The 18,787-nt window shown below is 42.5% G+C and overlaps 1 protein-coding gene across 1 annotated transcript in view; it reads left to right on the top strand.

Annotated features, from left to right (window-relative positions):
* The window catches only part of PAX5 (paired box 5), a 790,496-nt gene that overhangs the window by 617,435 nt on the left and 154,274 nt on the right, over positions 1-18,787 (top strand). The window contains 1 exon segment of the mRNA XM_030194363.1: positions 8,481-8,582. Coding sequence (XP_030050223.1) covers positions 8,481-8,582 — 102 coding nt within the window.

The following is an 18,787-nucleotide window of genomic DNA, read 5'->3' as shown; positions in this document are numbered from 1 at the left end:
ATTTTAATATACAATCTAGTGGAGATCTAATGCAAATCGAATACAATCACTGTTGAAAATGTTTAAAATGAAGCCCTTTCTAGAAGAATGTTCAATCCGCCTCGACACCTGAACCTCCCTACATTTAATTCTATATTCTTTGCAATAATTAATTACATCTCTAGTGGATTAATTCCCATCTTTCTATCAATCTGTTAACTAAAAGGAAGATATTTCTTGGTGCCCTGTAGTACTAAAAGTGAGTTTTCAGTTTTACACTGTCAGTGTAATGAATTCTGTAAGGATTTGAAATGACTGGGCCAGAGGATCTGTGTGTCATATGTCTCAAAGTGACAACCCCCAGTGGTTAATTACTGCCACAGAATAAGAAGTGGTCTTATAACAAAAATGAAGAGTTCATTATGAACTAAATATGTAGCTAATTGGATTCATATTTTCAGCCATTAATTCACAAATGATCCTCATAGAAAGGACAATTATTATAGACCTGGTCTTTATTAAATCTATGTATTGATTATTATTATGTAAGGTATTACCAAATATTTTCTAAGAACATTTAGGGACAGATATTCAAAGACAAATACCCATAGAGCAGCAGCAGGTTTATTCAGAGGCTATATACAGATAGTAGCACTGAATATCAGAGGCGTAGCTAGGTTTTAAGGTCAGGGGGAGCAGACTTTTGTAAAATAGGCGCCAGCAACGATCACACAACTGAACTAGCAGAAGTCAAATTGGAAACCACAAGAAACAGTATGAGTATGTGTCTACTTCCCTGGTAGTGGAGAAATGCATTGTACAATAGAAAAATTGATATTATTTTTGTTATGGTTAATTAGCTGATAGTCATCTAAGAATGCTGCTCGGTAACACATTATGAATTGCCCAAACATTTTTCACTGAATTTTTCCTGAACTATGAAGCAAAGTATTTGCAGTCATTTACCATTCACACTCTTAACTTAGAGCATCCTCACCCCACATTGGCTCTTTAGCACTTAGCTGCACTTCATACTCTGTCAACCAGGAGTGCTTGTGCTGCTAGTGTTGTCATGATCATGACTGAAGAGTGCAGTGCTGGTGCCACCGGCGCTGGCCCTTCCTCTGTGGTTCAGGAGAACCAACACTCCATTCTTCAGCCATGAGTCTGGTGACACCATTAGCAGGAATGCCCCTGTACTCTACCAAGGATCAGCTGTACCTGTAATACAAAGCCTACAAAAGTCACTCAAAATCTATATAATCTACTTGACCATAACACCACTGATTTACAGAAGTAACACAACAAAGACCTTATCTAGAAAAATGCAACACAGGAAATACTACAGTAGGAACTAGAACATCAATATGCCCATTAGAAAACTGGAACAAGTTGAATTCTTACAGATGGTTAAACAGAAACTAGGTGCAAACAGAGTACCTGGCCTCAGTCACAAACACTGAACACCCTTGCCAGGTACAGAATAAATTACCACAAAGTTAAAATATGAATATGTAGACTAAACTTAAAACCCAAGAAGCCACACTGCAACACTAGAGAAAGAGAAATCAAAACAGCACTCTGCAAAATATAAAGAAAGCAGTGTAAACTTACTGTAAAACTGACATTTTCCATTCAGTGAATTAAAAATAAAATTTTTCTTTCTACCTTTACTGTTTGGTCATTTTGTTTTCTTTTTCCCGTCATGTTTGTCTCAGTCTCCAGTTTCTGGCTTTTCTTAACTTTCTTCATATGATCTCCAGTTCATCTGTCACTTCTTCTCTCGCTTCCTGCCTTCTTCACTTTCTCTCCTATATCCACCTCTGAATCGATCTTTTCCTTTCAGCTTTTCTTCATTTCGTTTTCTGCCTCTTAGACTTCATTCATTTTTACTACTTAGTCTTCAATCTTCCTTTTTATTTTTAACCACATCTGCCTACAGTTTTCATCTCCCTTACTCCAGCCCTCCCATTCTTCATCCTATTTCATAGTTTTTTTTTTTTGCTATCCCCTCTTTTCCATCACCGTTTGTTTCCTCTCTTCTGTACAGCACCCTTTTTCTATTTTCACTCCTCTGACCAGTATATTCTCTTCATTTTCTCTTACCCCCCTCCGTCCAGGATGTCCTCTTTCCCTCACCTCCATCCAACATCTCTCCCTGACACCCTACTCCCCCCTCGTATGCAGCATTCCTCCTTGTCCTTCTCTCCTTTCCATGTCAGCATCTCCCCTATATCCCTACTCCTCCCATGTGCAGCATACCTATTCTTGGTCCTCATCCTTGTGTAATGACCAGTACCCCCTTCTGTTTTTTTTTATTCCCCCTTGACCAACATCTCCCCCGTCTTCCTACTCACCTCATGTCTAGCATCCTCCAAGATTCCCTCCCTCTTCCAAGCCAGCAATTGCCCTCACTCAACCCCTTTAGAGGCCTATCCCCTTCCATCCAGCTGGATGGAGTGTTAGGGAGAGATGCTGGAGGGGGTAAGAGAAAACAAGAGAGAATATACTGGGTAGAGGAGTGAAAATAGAAAGAAGGTGCTATACAGTAGGGAGGAAAGAGAAGGTGCTGGAAAAGGGGGGAGAGTTAGCAAAAAAAAACCTGTGAAATAATAGGATGCCCCTCTCTCCCCCCTTCCATCTAGTGTCTGCCCCTAACCCTCTTCCACCTAGTGTGTGCCTCCTCTACTTTTTTCATCGAGCCTGCACTCTTTCCCCTTCCATCCAATGTCTGCCCCTTTCTCCCTTCTCTCTCCCTATTTTCCAGAGTCTGTCCCTTCTCTTCCACCTTCCTTTCGCCATCTGTCCCCTTTCTAACCCATCTCACTGACTCTTCCTTCCAGCACCTGCCCCTTCTCTCTGACCATTCCTTCTAGAATTTGTCCCCTCTATTCCTCCTTCCAACCAGCACCTGTCCCTTCCCACTCTCCATTCAGTAACTGTCTCTTCCAGATCTTTCTCCTCCCCTTCTTTCAGACTCTTTCTTTCAGGATCCCATCCAATCCCTCTCTTCCTCCTTCCAACCAGCACGTGTCCCTTCCCTTTCTCACTCTGACCCTCCCATCCAGCTCCCTGCCGTCTTCCCCTTTCATAGTAACATAGTAGATGACGGCAGAAAAAGATCTGCATGGTCCATCTAGTCTGCCCAGCAAGATCAACTCATATGTGCTACTTTTTGTGTATACCCTACCTTGATTTGTACCTGTCCTCTTCAGGGCATAGACCATATAAGTCTGCCCAGCACTATCCCCGCCTCCCAACCACCGGCTCTGGCACAGACCGTATAAGTCTGCCCAGCACTATCCCTGCCTCCCATCCACCAGCCCCACCTCCCACCACCGGCTCTGGCACAGACCGTATAAGTCTGCCCAGCACTATCCCTGCCTCCCAACCACCAGCCCCTCCTCCCACCACCGGCTGTTGTCAGACTACAGTTAAGTGGTGGCTAAATAAACCAAGGCATATGCTCAAATAAGTGTGCCAGTGGTAAAGGGAATTTGAACCAGCATTCTAGTTCTCAGCTGTTTCAATTGCTAGAATATAACTATGTAAAAAGTATTTACTATTGCTGGTGGTTTTATGATAAAGAATGAAGAGGAATTATGAACACTTGGTTTATAAACCAAGTAGAATGCAATGGAAGACAATCCAGCAAAGGTAAAGTTCAACTTAAAAAGCAGACTTGAAACATTCTAGATCACTTCTACTTTTTATACATCCTCTTTCATTTCCATTGTTGAACTATGACGAGAGTATTCACAAAAGCTGATAATCATATTAACTGCCATAAACTTTACTATTGCTTCAATTAAAATTGTTCTTATACAATCAGGAAGTATGTCACCAAGACAAAATTTAAGATGCCACTAAAGTAGCCAATCTGAAATAACGGATGATATAAAATTTTTGTTGTCAGAATTATCCTAACAATTTAGGTCCGCTGGTTATTAATAAATGTTTCAATGACATTCTTAATTTTACTCTTTAAGCTAAAATTACCCTTCCTTAAGCTCTAGATTGTTTGGTTGCATTGATTTCAAAAGATTACACTTTCTTACATTAAAAAAAAGATAGATAACCCAACTTAAATTTTGCAATTCAATCATACTAGATTACAAATTTGCTTCACCCTCTCTTCCGCCCGTCTCTCCCGTCTGTGGTCACTTTTTACTTCCCCAAGCGTTCTCCCTCCTGCGCCAGCGATTATCAGTCAGCCTGTCAGCGTCGGGCTTCTGCTGCTTCTCCTCCTCAGGCGCGCGTCCCACCTCTGCGCAAAACAGGAAGTTGCTTAGAGTAGGCGGGACGCACGCCTGAGGAGGAGAAGCAGCAGAAGCCCCGATGCTGGCAGGCTGACTGATAATCGCCGGCGCAGGAGGGAGAATGCATCGGGAAGTAAAAGTGACCTCGCAGACGGGAGAGCGCCGGCAGAAGAAGAGGGAGCGGAATAAAAATATTTATCGGTTGAGGCGCATAGGTGCCACTTTTTAAAACAGCTGTTTAGGGGAGCGACCGCTCCCCCTGCACCCCACCTGGCTATGCTTCTGATGAATATCCCTGATATATTTAAAGCTGTGGCTTAAAAAAAACCCCACCAACTGCATTGTTTTAATATCAAAAACTGATTTATGGAAATGTTTGAGTTTTTGATTTAGGGGTAAGTTATCAAGATGTGCTAAAAAGGCAGGTTATAACTTGATTTACCATGGAAGCCACCAACCTGTGGTATCTCAGTACCGAAGGCTTAGGACTCCCATGATACATACATAACACTGATTGCTCCCAGGCTGCATCATAAAGGAGCTGCCACATTTCAAATCAACTAATTCCCGAGCACACCGCCAATCTCATAACCAGCTCCATAAGGGCCCTCCAGTCAAGGTCTGCCCAGTCAAGTGCCCTCCTCAAATAAGGCCCCCCAAGACAAGAACCCTCAGCTGGAAGTTCCCTCACTCCAGAATCTCCCCTTTCAATCAGCTCCCCCTGACCCGTGCACCCCCCCCCCCCCCCCCATCCCAGGACTACTTTATATTGTCCTTAGGGTCTGGTGTGGGTCTAGGAAGAACTGATCTCCATTCATTCATGTCCTCACTGACGCTGGGATCAAACTGGTGCCAGCAACCTCTAATGGTTCTCACAGTAATTTCACTGGGGTCATGTTCCCATATAAGGGCATCTTTTCCTACCTTACATTGTACCTGTCTTTTAGTGGGGATCTGGGCAGGAGCCATCCACAGTTGCTCCTCCCCTTATGGGCATTAGGTTCAAAATGGTACCGACTACCCCTAACAGAAGTCTTATGGTACTACCATTAAGGGTCATGTTTCTATAATAAGGGGGAGCACTTGACTGAGGGGGCTTGTTTGAGGAGGGCTTGACTGGGTGAGCCCTTCAGGAGGTGGGTATGGGATGTGGGGGGATGTGGGAGAGAAACTACAGTGGCTTCCACTTAAAGAACGTATTACGTTCAAGGTCTGCACCTTGGTTCATAAAATCATTTACGGAGATGCCCCGGTCTACATGTTAGACCTCATAGACCTGCCACCCAGGAACACTAAAAGATCAGCACGCATATTCCTGAATCTACACTTCCCCAGCTGCAAAGAACTAAAATACAAATTAAAACATGCATCTAGCTTTTCCTACATAAGCACGCAGCTATGGAATGCATTACCACCTGATGTGAAAAAAATGGGCGACTTAACCAACTTTCGGAAATTACTGAAGACTTACCTTTTCAACAAGACATACCGCATCGACCCATTTTTTTAAACTTTAACGTATTATATTAACTGTAACGCATTACCACTGTATCTGTAATTCCAAATGTGATCTCTTTATACCTGTTTGCTTAATTCTACTATCCTGCTTATAATCGAAAGAGAAAAACGCGTATAGTGCGACCCAAATCGGAAGATGGGCGTCTTTCTCCCGTGGGCGCCCAAATCGGTATAATCAAAAGCCGATTTTGGGCGTTTCCAACTGCAATCCGTCGTGGAAATGGGTAAAGTTGACGGGGGCATGTCGGAGGTGTGGTGAAGACGGAACAGGGGCGTGGTTATCGGCCGAGGAGAGATGGGCGTCTTTAGCTGATAATTGAAAAAAAAGGCGTTTTTACCCGATTTTGGGTCACTTTTTGTGAACCTTTTTTTTCACGAACAAGTCCCAAAAAAGTGCCCCAACTGACCAGATGACCACTGGAGGGAATCGGGGATGACCTCCTCGGACTCCCCCAGTGGTCACTAACCCCCTCCCACCAAAAAAAACTCACTTTAAAAACTTTTTTTCCAGCCTCTACGCCAGCCTCAAATGCCGTACCCACCTCCATGACAGCAGAATGTGTTCTATCCTGTGACAGACTTTCCCTGGTTCTGATGTGGCTCTCGGGTGAGTGTGACACCTTTTCTGTTATGCGCACTGCAGAGACACATCAGCAATGCATTGTGGTGTGTAGGGTATTGGGCTCCCTGATTCCACTAGCTCACGATGCTCAAGATGCTCACGATGTTGGTAGTTGGTAAGCTCTACTCCCATGGTGCTTTTCTCCTGCCTACTGGGTCAGAGTGTGCCCTGTTTTGTTTCCGGTAGTCCATGAGGTAGTGGCTATTTTTATAAGCCAGTTTTAGTTTCCTTTCACGTGTTAGCCACGTTACAGAACTTAGTTCTTCCCTTGAATGTGGCTGAAAGAGGGCATTGTACAGCATTCTGTCAGCTCTGACCTACTGCTAATCTCAGTACCAGGGAGACTCGTTGCCAGTGGGGCACAACCTCTGATCTGCAGTTAACTGTGAGTAAAGGCGGTTATTCTAATAAAGGACATTTTCGGAGAGATTAGTCTTCAGGTGTCAACTGGTGTGCCAATGTTATATAGCAGCAACCAGTCCTAGAGGCCTGCGTGTATGCAGGTCCCTGGAGCCCTTTTAGTGGGTACCGCAGTGCACTTCAGCCAGGTGGACCCAGGCCCATCCCCCCTACCTGTAACACTTGTGCTGGTAAATGGGAGGTCTCCAAAACCCACTGTACCCACATGTAGGTGCCCCCTTCACCCCTAAGAGCTATGGTAGTGTTGTACATTTGTGGGTAGTGGGTTTTGGGGGAGGGGGGTTGGGTGCTCAGCACCCGTGGTAAGGGAGCTATGCATATGGGAGCATTGTCTGAAGTCCACCGCACTGACCTCTAGGGTGCCCAGTTGGTGTCCTGGCATGTCAGGGGGGCGAGTGTACTACGAATCATGGCCTCTCCCATGACCAAATGGCTCAGATTAGGACATTTTTGAGCTGGGCGTTTTTAGTTTCCATTATCGCTAAAAAAAACAAACGCCCAGCTGAAAAACTTCCATTTTTTTTAAAAATACGGTCTGTCCCACCTCTTCACGTACCCGTTTTCGGACATAGACGCCCATGGAGATAGGCGTTCGCATTCGATTATGCCACTCCACATCACTTATGTTCTTTATGTAATACCGCTTGTATCTTTTACTCTGGAATGGCGATCGCCATGACGGATCAATGTAAGCCACCTTGAGCCTGCAAATAGGTGGGAAAATGTGGGATACAAATGCAACAAATAAATAAATAAATAAAACTAGCTGGCTGGCCGCTATGCCTTCCATTACTTTGGTCATTTGATGTAGAACTGAATGGGCCCTAGGAGAAAAATTAAGATGGGCCCTTATAATTTAATCTCTTCCAAGGTAGTGGGGATTGGGGGGGGGGGGGGGGGGAGCAGGGGGAGGAGACCCTCTTCGGAATTCTAGTAACCAACCGGTGCAAAAAACACGTGGCCTAGTGGTTAGGTGGTGGACTTTGGTCCTGGGGAACTGAGGAACTGAGTTCAATTCCCACTTCAGGCACAGGCAGCTCCTTGTGACTCTGGGCAAGTCACTTAACCCTCCATTGCCCCATGTAAGCCGCATTGAGCCTGCCATGAGTGGGAAAGCGCGGGGTACAAATGTAACAAAAATAAATAAATAAAATATATAGATAACCGGTCATAGTAAAGCAGTGCTAACGTCCAAGATTCAAATAGCAAAAACTATCTATAAAAGGCAGCACCCTATATGTCACTTCAGTAAGACCAACACACAATCCCTCCACTGCAAAACACTATGTACACATTTGTGCAAAAACACACTCAGAATCTTACCTTCTGTTTGATTGATTTTGGGAGTAAACCAAACTTGAAAACAAATTTACACATAAAATAACAACTAATGAACTGCAACTCTTTTATATGATCTTCCTCCTCTGTCTAATGTAGTTGTAAAGCATAATGCTCCTCTATTTTCTTTTTCCCACTCTCGTTTTATTATGACTTTCAAGTTTTATGGCAGCTTATAAAGGAAAAAGTGTCTTCCATGCCTGCCAAGCTGAGCCTGAGGGGGAAACATTCCACTTTGGCTATGTATTTATCATCAATATCAATCTTCTGACTGTTTAAGGAAATGTTAAAACATGTTGTTGTTGGAAATCTTCATGCTATGATTCGTTGGTTTGATTCTTCAGGTCGTGATTTGGCGAGCACAACCCTTCCAGGATACCCTCCACATGTGCCCCCTGCTGGACAGGGCAGCTACTCTGCTCCAACACTGACGGGAATGGTGCCTGGTGAGTTTACAGAATGCAGCATAATAGATTATTGCCTGTGTGCTGATTTAGTTTTGTCATTCGTTATACTGTCATTTGCCAACTGGGATCATGACACTGCATAGTTTCCAAAGAATAGCTGTCAACACTTAAGACATGAATACAAAAGTCACATAACAAGAAAAAGAGGAGGGGAATGAAAAGCTCAAACATCCAGAAAACAAAGCAAATCGATAACTGGGACAAGAGGGGGTGGGAGTGCTGCTTTGCCATCTGGAACGAGATATCATTAGAGATCAAGACTAGATCATATTTCTAGTTGCCTCCTTCAGGATCATAAACCTGGGATGTGTATTTGCAATGGTGAGGTACTCTGACATGGAAGTATAGCATTCCTTATGGATTGTTTTTGCTGTTCTGTCACAACTCCTGGAACGATTTATACATTGGAGGCATTGGGGAAGGGTAGGATTATTTATGTTTTGTTTATTGAGCTGATTGTTATCTTTATATATCACAATTACAAACAAGCTGCTTTTTTCTAGAAACTAAAAAAAAAGAGACTATCAGGCTTATTTTCGAAAGAGAAGGGCGCCCATCTTTCGACACAAATCGGGAGATGGGCGTCCTTCTCCCAAGGTTGCCCAAATCGGCATAATTGAAAGCCGATTTTGGGTGTCCTCAACTGCTTTCCATCGCGGGAACAACCAAAGTTCATGGGGGCGTGACGGAAGCATAGCGAAGGCGGGACTGGGATGTGCTTAACACATGGGCGTCCTCGGCCGATAATGGAAAAAAGAAGGGCGTCCCTGACAAACACTTGTCCGACTTTACTTGGTCCTTTTTTTTATGACCAAGCCACAAAAATGTGCCCTAAATGACCAGATGACCACCGGAGGGAATCGGGGATGACCTTCCCCTACTCCCCCAGTGGTCACTAACCTTCTCCTACCCTAAAAAAAATGTAAACATTTTTCCAGCCTCTATGCCAGCTTCAAATATCATACCCAGCTCCATGACAGCAGTATGCAGGTCCCTGGAGCAATTTTAGTGGGTACTGCAGTGCACTTCAGGCAGGGGGACCCAGGCCCATCCCCCCTACCTGTTAAACTTGTGGAGGTAAATGTGAGCCCTCCAAAACCCACCACAAACCCACTGTACCCACATCTAGGTGCCCCCCTTCATCCCTAAGGGCTATGGTAGTGGTGTACAGTTATGGGGAGTGGGTTTTGGGGGCCTCAGCACACAAGGTAAGGGAGCTATGCACCTGGGAGCTTTTTCTGAAGTCCACTGCAGTGCCCCCTAGGGTGCCCAGTTGGTTTACTGGCATGTAAGGGGGACCAGTGCACTACGAATGCTGGCTCCTCCCACGATCAAATGGCTTGGATTTGGTTGTGTCTGAGATGGGCGTCCTCGGTTTCCATTATCGCCAAAAATCGGGGACGACCATCTCTAGGGACGACCATCTCTAAGGTTGACCTAAATGTTGAGATTTGGGCGTCCCCGACCGTATTATCAAAATGAAAGATGGGCGCCCATCTTGTTTTGATAATACGGGTTTCCCTGCCCTTTCGCGGGGGACATCCTGCGAGGACGCTCTCAGGAAAACTTGGGTGCCCCATTCGATTATGCCCCTCCACATCATTTTTCAGGCAATAGCTAAGAATCAAAAGGATCATCAATGTTAGTAATCAGGAAAAGCTCTCATAAAAAGCCACGGTTTAAAGGCGACCTTCAATTGCCAATAAGAGGGAAAACTACATTAAAAGGTTACAATCATTTGACAAATAAACAGAGAAGAAATGTAAGATGAAAGTCAAACAAGTAAACATTTCTGGGCCCTGTTTAAAAAAAACTGGGTGATCCTTCAGTGAGGTGGTTTAGGTTTTCCCCGCACTAACCTTACTTCTGATGCAGTAAGAGTTTTATTGCAGAATAATCCACAGTAAAACTATCGTGCTCAGTGGTGTAGAGAGATAGCCAGTTATGGGTGGGCCTGAGCTCAAAGTGCATGGGCACAAAATCCCCTCTCTGTCTTTACCCTTCCCCCACTCTCCACCCCTCCCCCCAACACCTCCCAACTCAAAATATAAATACTTTAATAAATGAGGATCCACAAGATCTGTCAGCTGAAGACTTCCTCCAAAGGCAACAGCCAGAACCCCCTTTTCCAAGCTTCACAGACAGCCCATGAGCCATCAATTCTAGTGCCCCATGCATGCTTAGTTGTTGGTGGCTCAAAGAATGCTGCAGCCAACTGCAGAGCTTGGTAGAAGGGAGTTCTAGCCGCCTTTGAAGCAGCGGCATAGCCAGAAAACAGATTTTGGGTGGGCCTAGGCAAAAAGTGGTGGGCACCCAGTGTTCTCCCCCCTTCCCACCACCAAAAAATATCTCAGCTGGTGGGAAAATGCTTCTTTCCACCTTGGCAGTCTGCAGCAGGCATGAGCTGAAAACTGAGCATGTGCAGGTGCCGGTATCACGGAGAATAGTGTTTTTGTTACCATCAGGGGGAAGTCTTCAGCTGGCGGAGCTTGGGCTCCCCACCAGCTACCGCTAAACGTGTGCTACTGTCGGGTGGGCCTGAGCCCTAAGTAGGTGGGCCCTGGCCCACCCAGGCCCACCTGTGGCTACGCCACTGCTTTGAAGGAGGTCCTCAGCAGGTGATGCTTGGGGATCCCCACCAACTACAGCAAGGGTCAGTGCTGGTGCTAGACATGCTAGGGTCCAGGTCAGAAATAAAGGAGGGATCCTCCTGACTCCCTGTCCTTCCTGCCTCCTCTCTGATCTCCCCACCAACAGACCCTAACCAAATACAGAACAAGGGATCACAAATTAGAAATATAAACACATAGACAAAGCTTGAACTGGGAACCCCAAGAAGTTAAACTCAGCATGTACTACAACAATGAAGAAAAAAAAAAGGGAAATGCATTTCCTTTCTAGAAAGGGTAAGAGGGTAAGGGGATTTGATATACCACATTTCTGTGGTACAATCAAAGTAGATACGTTACAAAGACATCTGCTATGTACATTTCTCAAAAGCTAACATATTTCAGTTAATAAATTAAAAATAAAATACTTTTTTCTACCTTTGTTGTCTGGACATTTTATTTTTCCATCATGTTTTTTTCTTTTCCTCTTTTTTTTGCTTTCCTGTCTGCCTCTGCTAACTCTCCTTCAAGCATGTGTTGTTCATTTGTCTTTTCTACTCTCCTATCTTGTTCCTTTTCCTTTTTTGTATCTCACTTCTCTTATTTTTTGTTCTGCTCTCTGTACACTCAAATTTCACTCTCTTTCTTACCCTTCTCCTTTTTATTTTTCAGCTACCTATCAAAGTTCCATCTCCTTTTCTTATCCACTTGCTTTCCTATTCCCCATCTCACTCCTTCCCCAGCCTTCCATTCCCTTTCATCATTAATCTACTCCCCATTACCATATTTTACCCCCTGCAATCACTATTCTCCTCTTGTTCATTCTCTCCCTCCCAATATCTCCCACATGGTTCCACCATTTCCAGCATCTTTCTCCCTCCACCCTTCCAGCTCAGTATCTTCATCCTCTTTCTCCCCTCCTCACCCTCATAACCTGATATCTCTCTATTCCTTCCACTCCCCCTCCCCAGCATTTTCCCGTCCCTTTTCTCTTCCTTCCTCTCCCCTTACTCCATAGTCCAGCATTTTCCCCTCTCTCTTCCCTCCCTCCCTAGTAGATCACCAGTCTAGATCTCACCCCCACCCCCCCATCTAGCTTAACAATTTTTTTGCCAGTAGCACCAGCGATTCCTATATGCTGCCTTCAGCTGACCCCAAAGCCTTCCTTCTGCTGCATTCCGCCCAGGCAGAAATAGGAATTTGCCTCAGAGTGGGGTGGGACACAGCAGAGAGAAGGTTTCTGAGCCAGCTGCAGGCAGCATGTAGGAATTGCTGCCGGTGATTCTTTGAAGAGAAAAATCTTGTTAAGGGAGGTAGAGAGGGAGATGCAGGACTGTGAGTGCCCAGATTGCTTTCCCCATGCCGTCTGTCAAATGTGCTTTGCTGCTGGGTGGGCCCAGGCCCACCCATGGCTATGCCCTTGATCATGCTAAAGGTTATCACAGTTGGCATGCATATCACATGCAAACCTGCCAAATTAGGAATTGCTTTTAATGTAAAAACAATTATTGAATTTTGCAGTGTTTTTAAAGAAACTTTCTTTGTAGTATAGAATCTTTCTTTCAGCTCGGGGCTGAAATAAAGATCCTATGCAGGAGCTGCAGGGTCATATCAAGTGAAGTGCAACACTTCATCTTATAGGGCTTATGGCCCAAGTGTACCTGGTAGCCACCCTTGCCTGACACAGGGAGGCCCTCAGCTAGAGAGCCTCCATATTTCAAACCAATAATACTTGTCTGGGGAGGCATCCAGTGGCAGCGTTCTCTCACCACCACTATCTTCTAAAATGGTGGCATCTGACTGCTACTGGTAATAGTATAGTACAAGTGCATGTGGGAAATCAGTTATCTTCTTTGAAACCAATTGGAACCAGGGTGCCGTAAGGGTCTGCTCTTGTCAGGGATTTTGTTTAATGTTTATTTATCACCTACATGTCAAATTTTAAAATTATTTGAAGTGATGATTTCCAGTTTCTTTTGTCTGTGATGAGTCAGTCCCTGATGTGGTAACCCGGTTGCAGACTATCTTCACCCAGATAAATCAATGGACAGTTGAGAACTGTTTAAATCTCAATATTTCTAAGACTGAGCTATAATTGGTGACAGCAGGATCTCCTGCTCAATTTCCCTCTTAAATTGTGTTTTCTGGTATTTTCCTGCCAGTTGCCCATGTCATGAAGAATGGGGGGGGGGGGGGGGGTCCTGTTTGATTCAGCCTTGTCTTTTAGGCCACAGATTAAATCAGTTGTGAAGAAGTTCTTTTTTTAAGTTGAGGCTTTTGAGTAAACTAGCGCATATTTTCAAAGCACTTAGCCTCCCAAAGTTCCATAGAAACCTATGGAACTTAGCCTCCCAAAGTGCTTTGAAAATATGCCTCATAGTCCACTAATTTCTCTGCATGATTTTCAAAAGGTACTGCAGAGTCTGGTATTGTCTGGTTTAGATTATTGCAACATTGGGTATTTTGGCTTACCAGCAGTTTGTATTCAGTCTTTACAAATTGTGCAAAATGCTACAATTTGTATGTTATGAGTTAACTAAATATGATCATGTCACTCCTTTGTTTTATAGGGAATAACTTATTTATTTATACATTTCTTCATTTACATTCATGCATAAACACAAATATAAGAAATTCTGGAAAATTTGATAATTAACAATACTCATAAGAGAAAAGAAAAGAAATATATTTGTTATTAAGTCCACAATAATGGTATCCAAGATCAAAGAAAATATATTAATTAACTTTTTTAAGAAAAATGCAGAAGCAGAAAGGATCTACTTTGAGTGCAGCCGATGCATAATAGTACAATCAGGGTTAACAATTCTACTCTTTACTGGAAACAAACTCAAGAAGTTTCTCAGGTTCAAAGAAAATATAATTTAAAGAACTAAAGGCTACAAAATGTCACTCCTTTTGTAAGACATTACAATGGCTGCCCTTGTTAGAGAGGATTTGGTTTAAGTTGTTGACTCTGGTTCATCAGAGCCTATATCAGGAGTCATCCCAATATCTGACAGATTACCTCCATTGGTACAGACCAACATGAACACTTTGCTCAGAGTCTTCATGCATGCTGGAAGTGCCTGACATTTGGCTTTTTCAGCTTGAACACAAAAGGAGGAGGATTTATTCTGTGGCTGAACCTGTTGAATGGAATAAGTTACCGGCTCCCCTTAGGAAACAGAAGAACTTAGCAATGTTTAAAAAACTATTGAAGCAGCATTTGTTAGCCCAGGCAGTCTAGTGAATTGTGCTGCATTGACTGTAAGATTTCTGGTTGATTGAATGTTGAGACTGGTTTAGATTGTTTTTTTGTTGGTCTTCATTTTTTGTTCTGTTTTTAATATGTTTTTATTATGTATTTTTATTTGTACTCTGCTCTGGATAAGGGCATACTATAAATCATAATAAAATGAAATGCTCAGCTCATTATATTGAGTCTTCTGCTTCTACTTATCTTAGTAGTAATACCAGACTTTCAGTTGCATGTGCTATGGGTTTTATATTAAAAAAAGACGTTGCATTAGTTCTTTTTTAAACATAATTAGCAAAAACCAGTACTTAATTTATGGCCAAACAGTTATAGCCAGACAGCCTCTCTGACTCTCTGGACTTCTAAGAAGGAAGATCCCAGGTGCTGGCTTGGAAAACCTTTTATACTTCCCTTCAAAAGAGAGGAGACACTGATCTTTTAACTGATAGGAAAGTCATTCCTCATTATATCACATTGTACAGAGGTTACTTAGGAGCAGGGACTCAAGAATCTTCCTCACTGAGCTATAGAGGACACACTTCTGAGGCCTCTGATCCATCTCTTTAATATCTTTGATGCACAGGAAGTTGCAGTTTAACTCTGCTCCTATCCTTGTGAAGGTTCTTTTGCTTGATTGCACCAGTGATCTTCATCAAGTTGAGATAATGGCAAACTTTACAAAGTACACACACCAAAGAGGTTCTTCAAGTCCACAGCAAAACAACAAATGAAAACCAAAGTAGACTGGAAGTCCAGAAAGATCTTTATTAAAACAAATCTGACGTGGCCACTTTTTGCCAGGAAGCTGCATCAGGGACAGCACTATAAAATATACAAATATTAAAAATCATAAAAATCAACACATAGAAACAAAATCATAAAGAAAAAAAATATATATATAAAGGAAGGAAAAAATGATCACTTACTTCACATCTTCAATAGCAGAGATTATGAAACTCATGCATTTGGAAACATTGAGATCAGTGACACAATACAGAGAAAGAAAGAATCAGTGAACAGCGCTTGCTAAAAGTACTCAATACATGTTGGTGCAAAAGAAAGAGTATAAATATAAGTGCCGTACCATTTTTAAAAATCCATGTGTTGTTCGGGCAACAAAAAACCAAAAACTGAGAGCGTAAGGGTTAACAAATCTCAGAGGCATACATACCTATTTGCAATAAAGTACAGGGGATACCCTCTGTTAGCCAGTTAGGATTCCTTTATGCCTAAAGGACTATATACAAATGGTTTTTTCAGAAACCTAAATGACACTAAAAATCAATCAAGAGGGCTTGGTAAGGAATGTCCAAACAGCATATCTACTTACAGAGTGGTAGAGATCCTTCCTACTTACAGCACACCTGCTAGAAGTCTAACCATACCTTTGACACAGGATCTATTTATATTTAAAACCAGGTCAAAGGTTACTTGTTCCAAAAATATAAGAACTTCCTTAAAACATATTAAGAATCTAAAATAGATAGATAAGTAGCTATATTACACTCTACAAATGCAACTTAAAATTATTTAAAACTGTTTGGTCACCCAGATAAAGAAATCAATCAGATTTGTCTAAAAAGACCTGTCTCTAGTAAAACCATGCTGCCTCAGATCCTGCAGTTCATTTGATTCTAGAAACTTCACAGTTCTCTGCTTTAGAAGCATTTCCATTAGTTTACTCACCACTGAGGTCAGGCTAACAGGTCTGTAATTCCCAACCCTCCTTCTTCTGCTGTTTTGCAGATGGACCACGTCCACTCTTCTTCAGTCCTCTGGGACCACTCCAGACTCTAAAGAAGCATTGAAAAGGTCAGATAATGGAGCCATCAGAACTTCTCTAAGTTCCTTGAGTTCCCTTGAATGTATCTCATCAGGCCCCTTCACTCTGTTTATTTTTAGTTTAGCTAGCTCCTTACAAACCTAGTCTTCTAAGAATCGGTCTTGGTCTAACACATCCATTCCCATTAGCCTTTATTTTCTGCGGCCTTACCCAAAACAGAACAGAAGATAAGGCCATAGTGAACAGACTAAGGGGGTCTTTTACAAAGCCACATTAGCGTTTTTAGCTTGCGGTAAAAATAAGCTGGTGGTAAATGCTGAGACATCCATTATATTCCTATGGACGTCTCAGCATTTACCACCAGCTGATTTTTACCATGAGCTAAAAATGCTAGCATGGCTTTGTAAAAGACCCCTAAATTAATTCTTTGCTTTGGTCTTCACTGAGGAAGATGTGGCAGAGATACCAATGCCAGAAATGGTATTCAGTGCTATTGATTCAGAGAAACTGAAGCAATTCTCTGTAAACCTGGAAGATGTAGTGGGGCAATTTGATAAATTAAAGGGTTAGAAAATCTCCTGGACCAGATGGTATATATTCCAGAGTACTGATAGAACTGAAAAAGGAACTTGCAGAGTTTTATGATGTATACAGTGCTGTGTATGTCTAGTAGTGCTATAGAAATGATGATTAGTAGTAGTAGTATTGATAGTAATATGTAATTTATCTTTAAAATCAAGCATGGTACTAGAAAAGTTGAGGGTTGCTAATGTAACACCAATTTTTAAAAAGGATTCCAGAGATGATCCGGGAAATTATAGACCGATAAGCCTGATGTGAGTGCCAGCCAAAGTGGTAGAGACTATAGTAAAGTACAAAATTACTGAGCATGTACATAAGCATGGATTAATGAAGCAATGCCAACATGGATTTAGTGAAGGGAAATCTTTCCTCACCATCTACTACATTTCTTTGAAGAAGTAAAAAAGCATGTAGTTAAAGGTGAGCTGGTTGATATCATGTATCTGGATTTTTAAAAAGGCATTTGACAAAGTACCTCATGAATGACTTCTGAGGAAATTAGAAAGCCATGGGATAGGAGGTAGTATCCCATTGTGGATTAAGAACTGGTTAAAAGATAGAAAACAGAGAGTAGGGTTAAATGGTTAGTATTTTCAATGGAGAAGGGTAGCTAGAGAGGCTCCCAAAGGTCTGTGTAAGGACCTCTGCTTTTAACAAAGTTAGAAATGATCTAGAGATGAAATAATTAGTGAAGTAATTACATGTTCTGATGACATGAAGATATTCAACATTGTTAAATTGCAAGAGGACCTTACAAGACTCGGAGATGGGGCATGCAAATGGCAGATGACATGTAATGTGTGCAAGTGCAAAATGATGCTTGCAGGAAAGAGAAACCCAAACTAGCTATGTGATGCAAGGTTCCACTTTGGGAGTCACCACCCAGTAAAGGATCTAGGTGTCATTGTTGAACCCTCTGATTAGTGTGCAGCAGCGGCTAAGAATGCAAGTAGAATGTTAGGAATTAATAGGAAAGGAATGGAAAAGGAAAATTAGAATATATAATAGCTTACTTTATATCGTTCTATTGCACAATCGCACCTTGAATCTGATCACTGCATCTCAAAAAAGATATAGCAGAATTAGAAAAGTTACAGAGAAGGGTATAAAATGATTAAAGGGGATGAGACCACTTCCCTATGAGGGCAGGCTAAGGCTAGGGCTCTTCAGCTTGGAGAAGAGACAGCCAAAGGGAGACATGATACAGGTCTATAAGTGGAATGGAATGGGTAGATGTGAATTGCTTGTTTACTCTTTCCAAAAATATAAGGGCTAGGGGGCATGCAATGAAGCTACTAAGTAGTAAATTTAAACAAATTGGGGAAAATATTTCCTCACTCAACATGTAATTAAACTCAAATTCATTGCCAAAGAATGTGGTAAAAGTGGTTAGCGTAGCACATTTTTAAAAAGCTTTGGAAAATTTCCTAACAAAAAAGTCCATAAGTCATTATTAATAGGACTAGGAAATCCACTGCTTCTTTCTAGGATAAGCAGCATAAAATCTGTTTTACTCTTTTGGAATCTTGCCAGGTATTTGTTTCCTGGATTGGCCACTGTTGGAAAGAGGACGTTTAATGTGAGCAAGTGCAAGGTGATGCATGTGGGAAAAAAGAACCCGAATTATAGCTACGTCATGCAAGGTTCCACTTTAGGAGTTACGGACCAAGAAAGGGATCTGGGTGTCGGTCGTCGATAATACACTGAAACTTTCTGCTCAGTGTGCTGCTGCGGCTAGGAAAGCGAATAGAATGTTGGGTATTATTAGGAAAGGTATGGAAAACAGGTGTGAGGATGTTATAATGCCATTGTATCGCTCCATGGTGCGACCGCACCTTGAGTATTGTGTTCAATTCTGGTCGCCGCATCTCAGAAAGATATAGTAGAATTGGAAAAGGTGCAGCGAAGGGTGAACTAAAATGGTAGCAGGGATGGGACGACTTCCCTATAAAGA

Source organism: Microcaecilia unicolor, chromosome 2 (genome assembly GCF_901765095.1).
Source record: "Microcaecilia unicolor chromosome 2, aMicUni1.1, whole genome shotgun sequence".
Taxonomy (NCBI): Eukaryota; Metazoa; Chordata; class Amphibia; order Gymnophiona; family Siphonopidae; genus Microcaecilia; species Microcaecilia unicolor.
The sequence above is the reverse complement of the archived record's forward strand: the minus strand, read 5'-3'. Positions and strand labels throughout refer to the sequence as shown.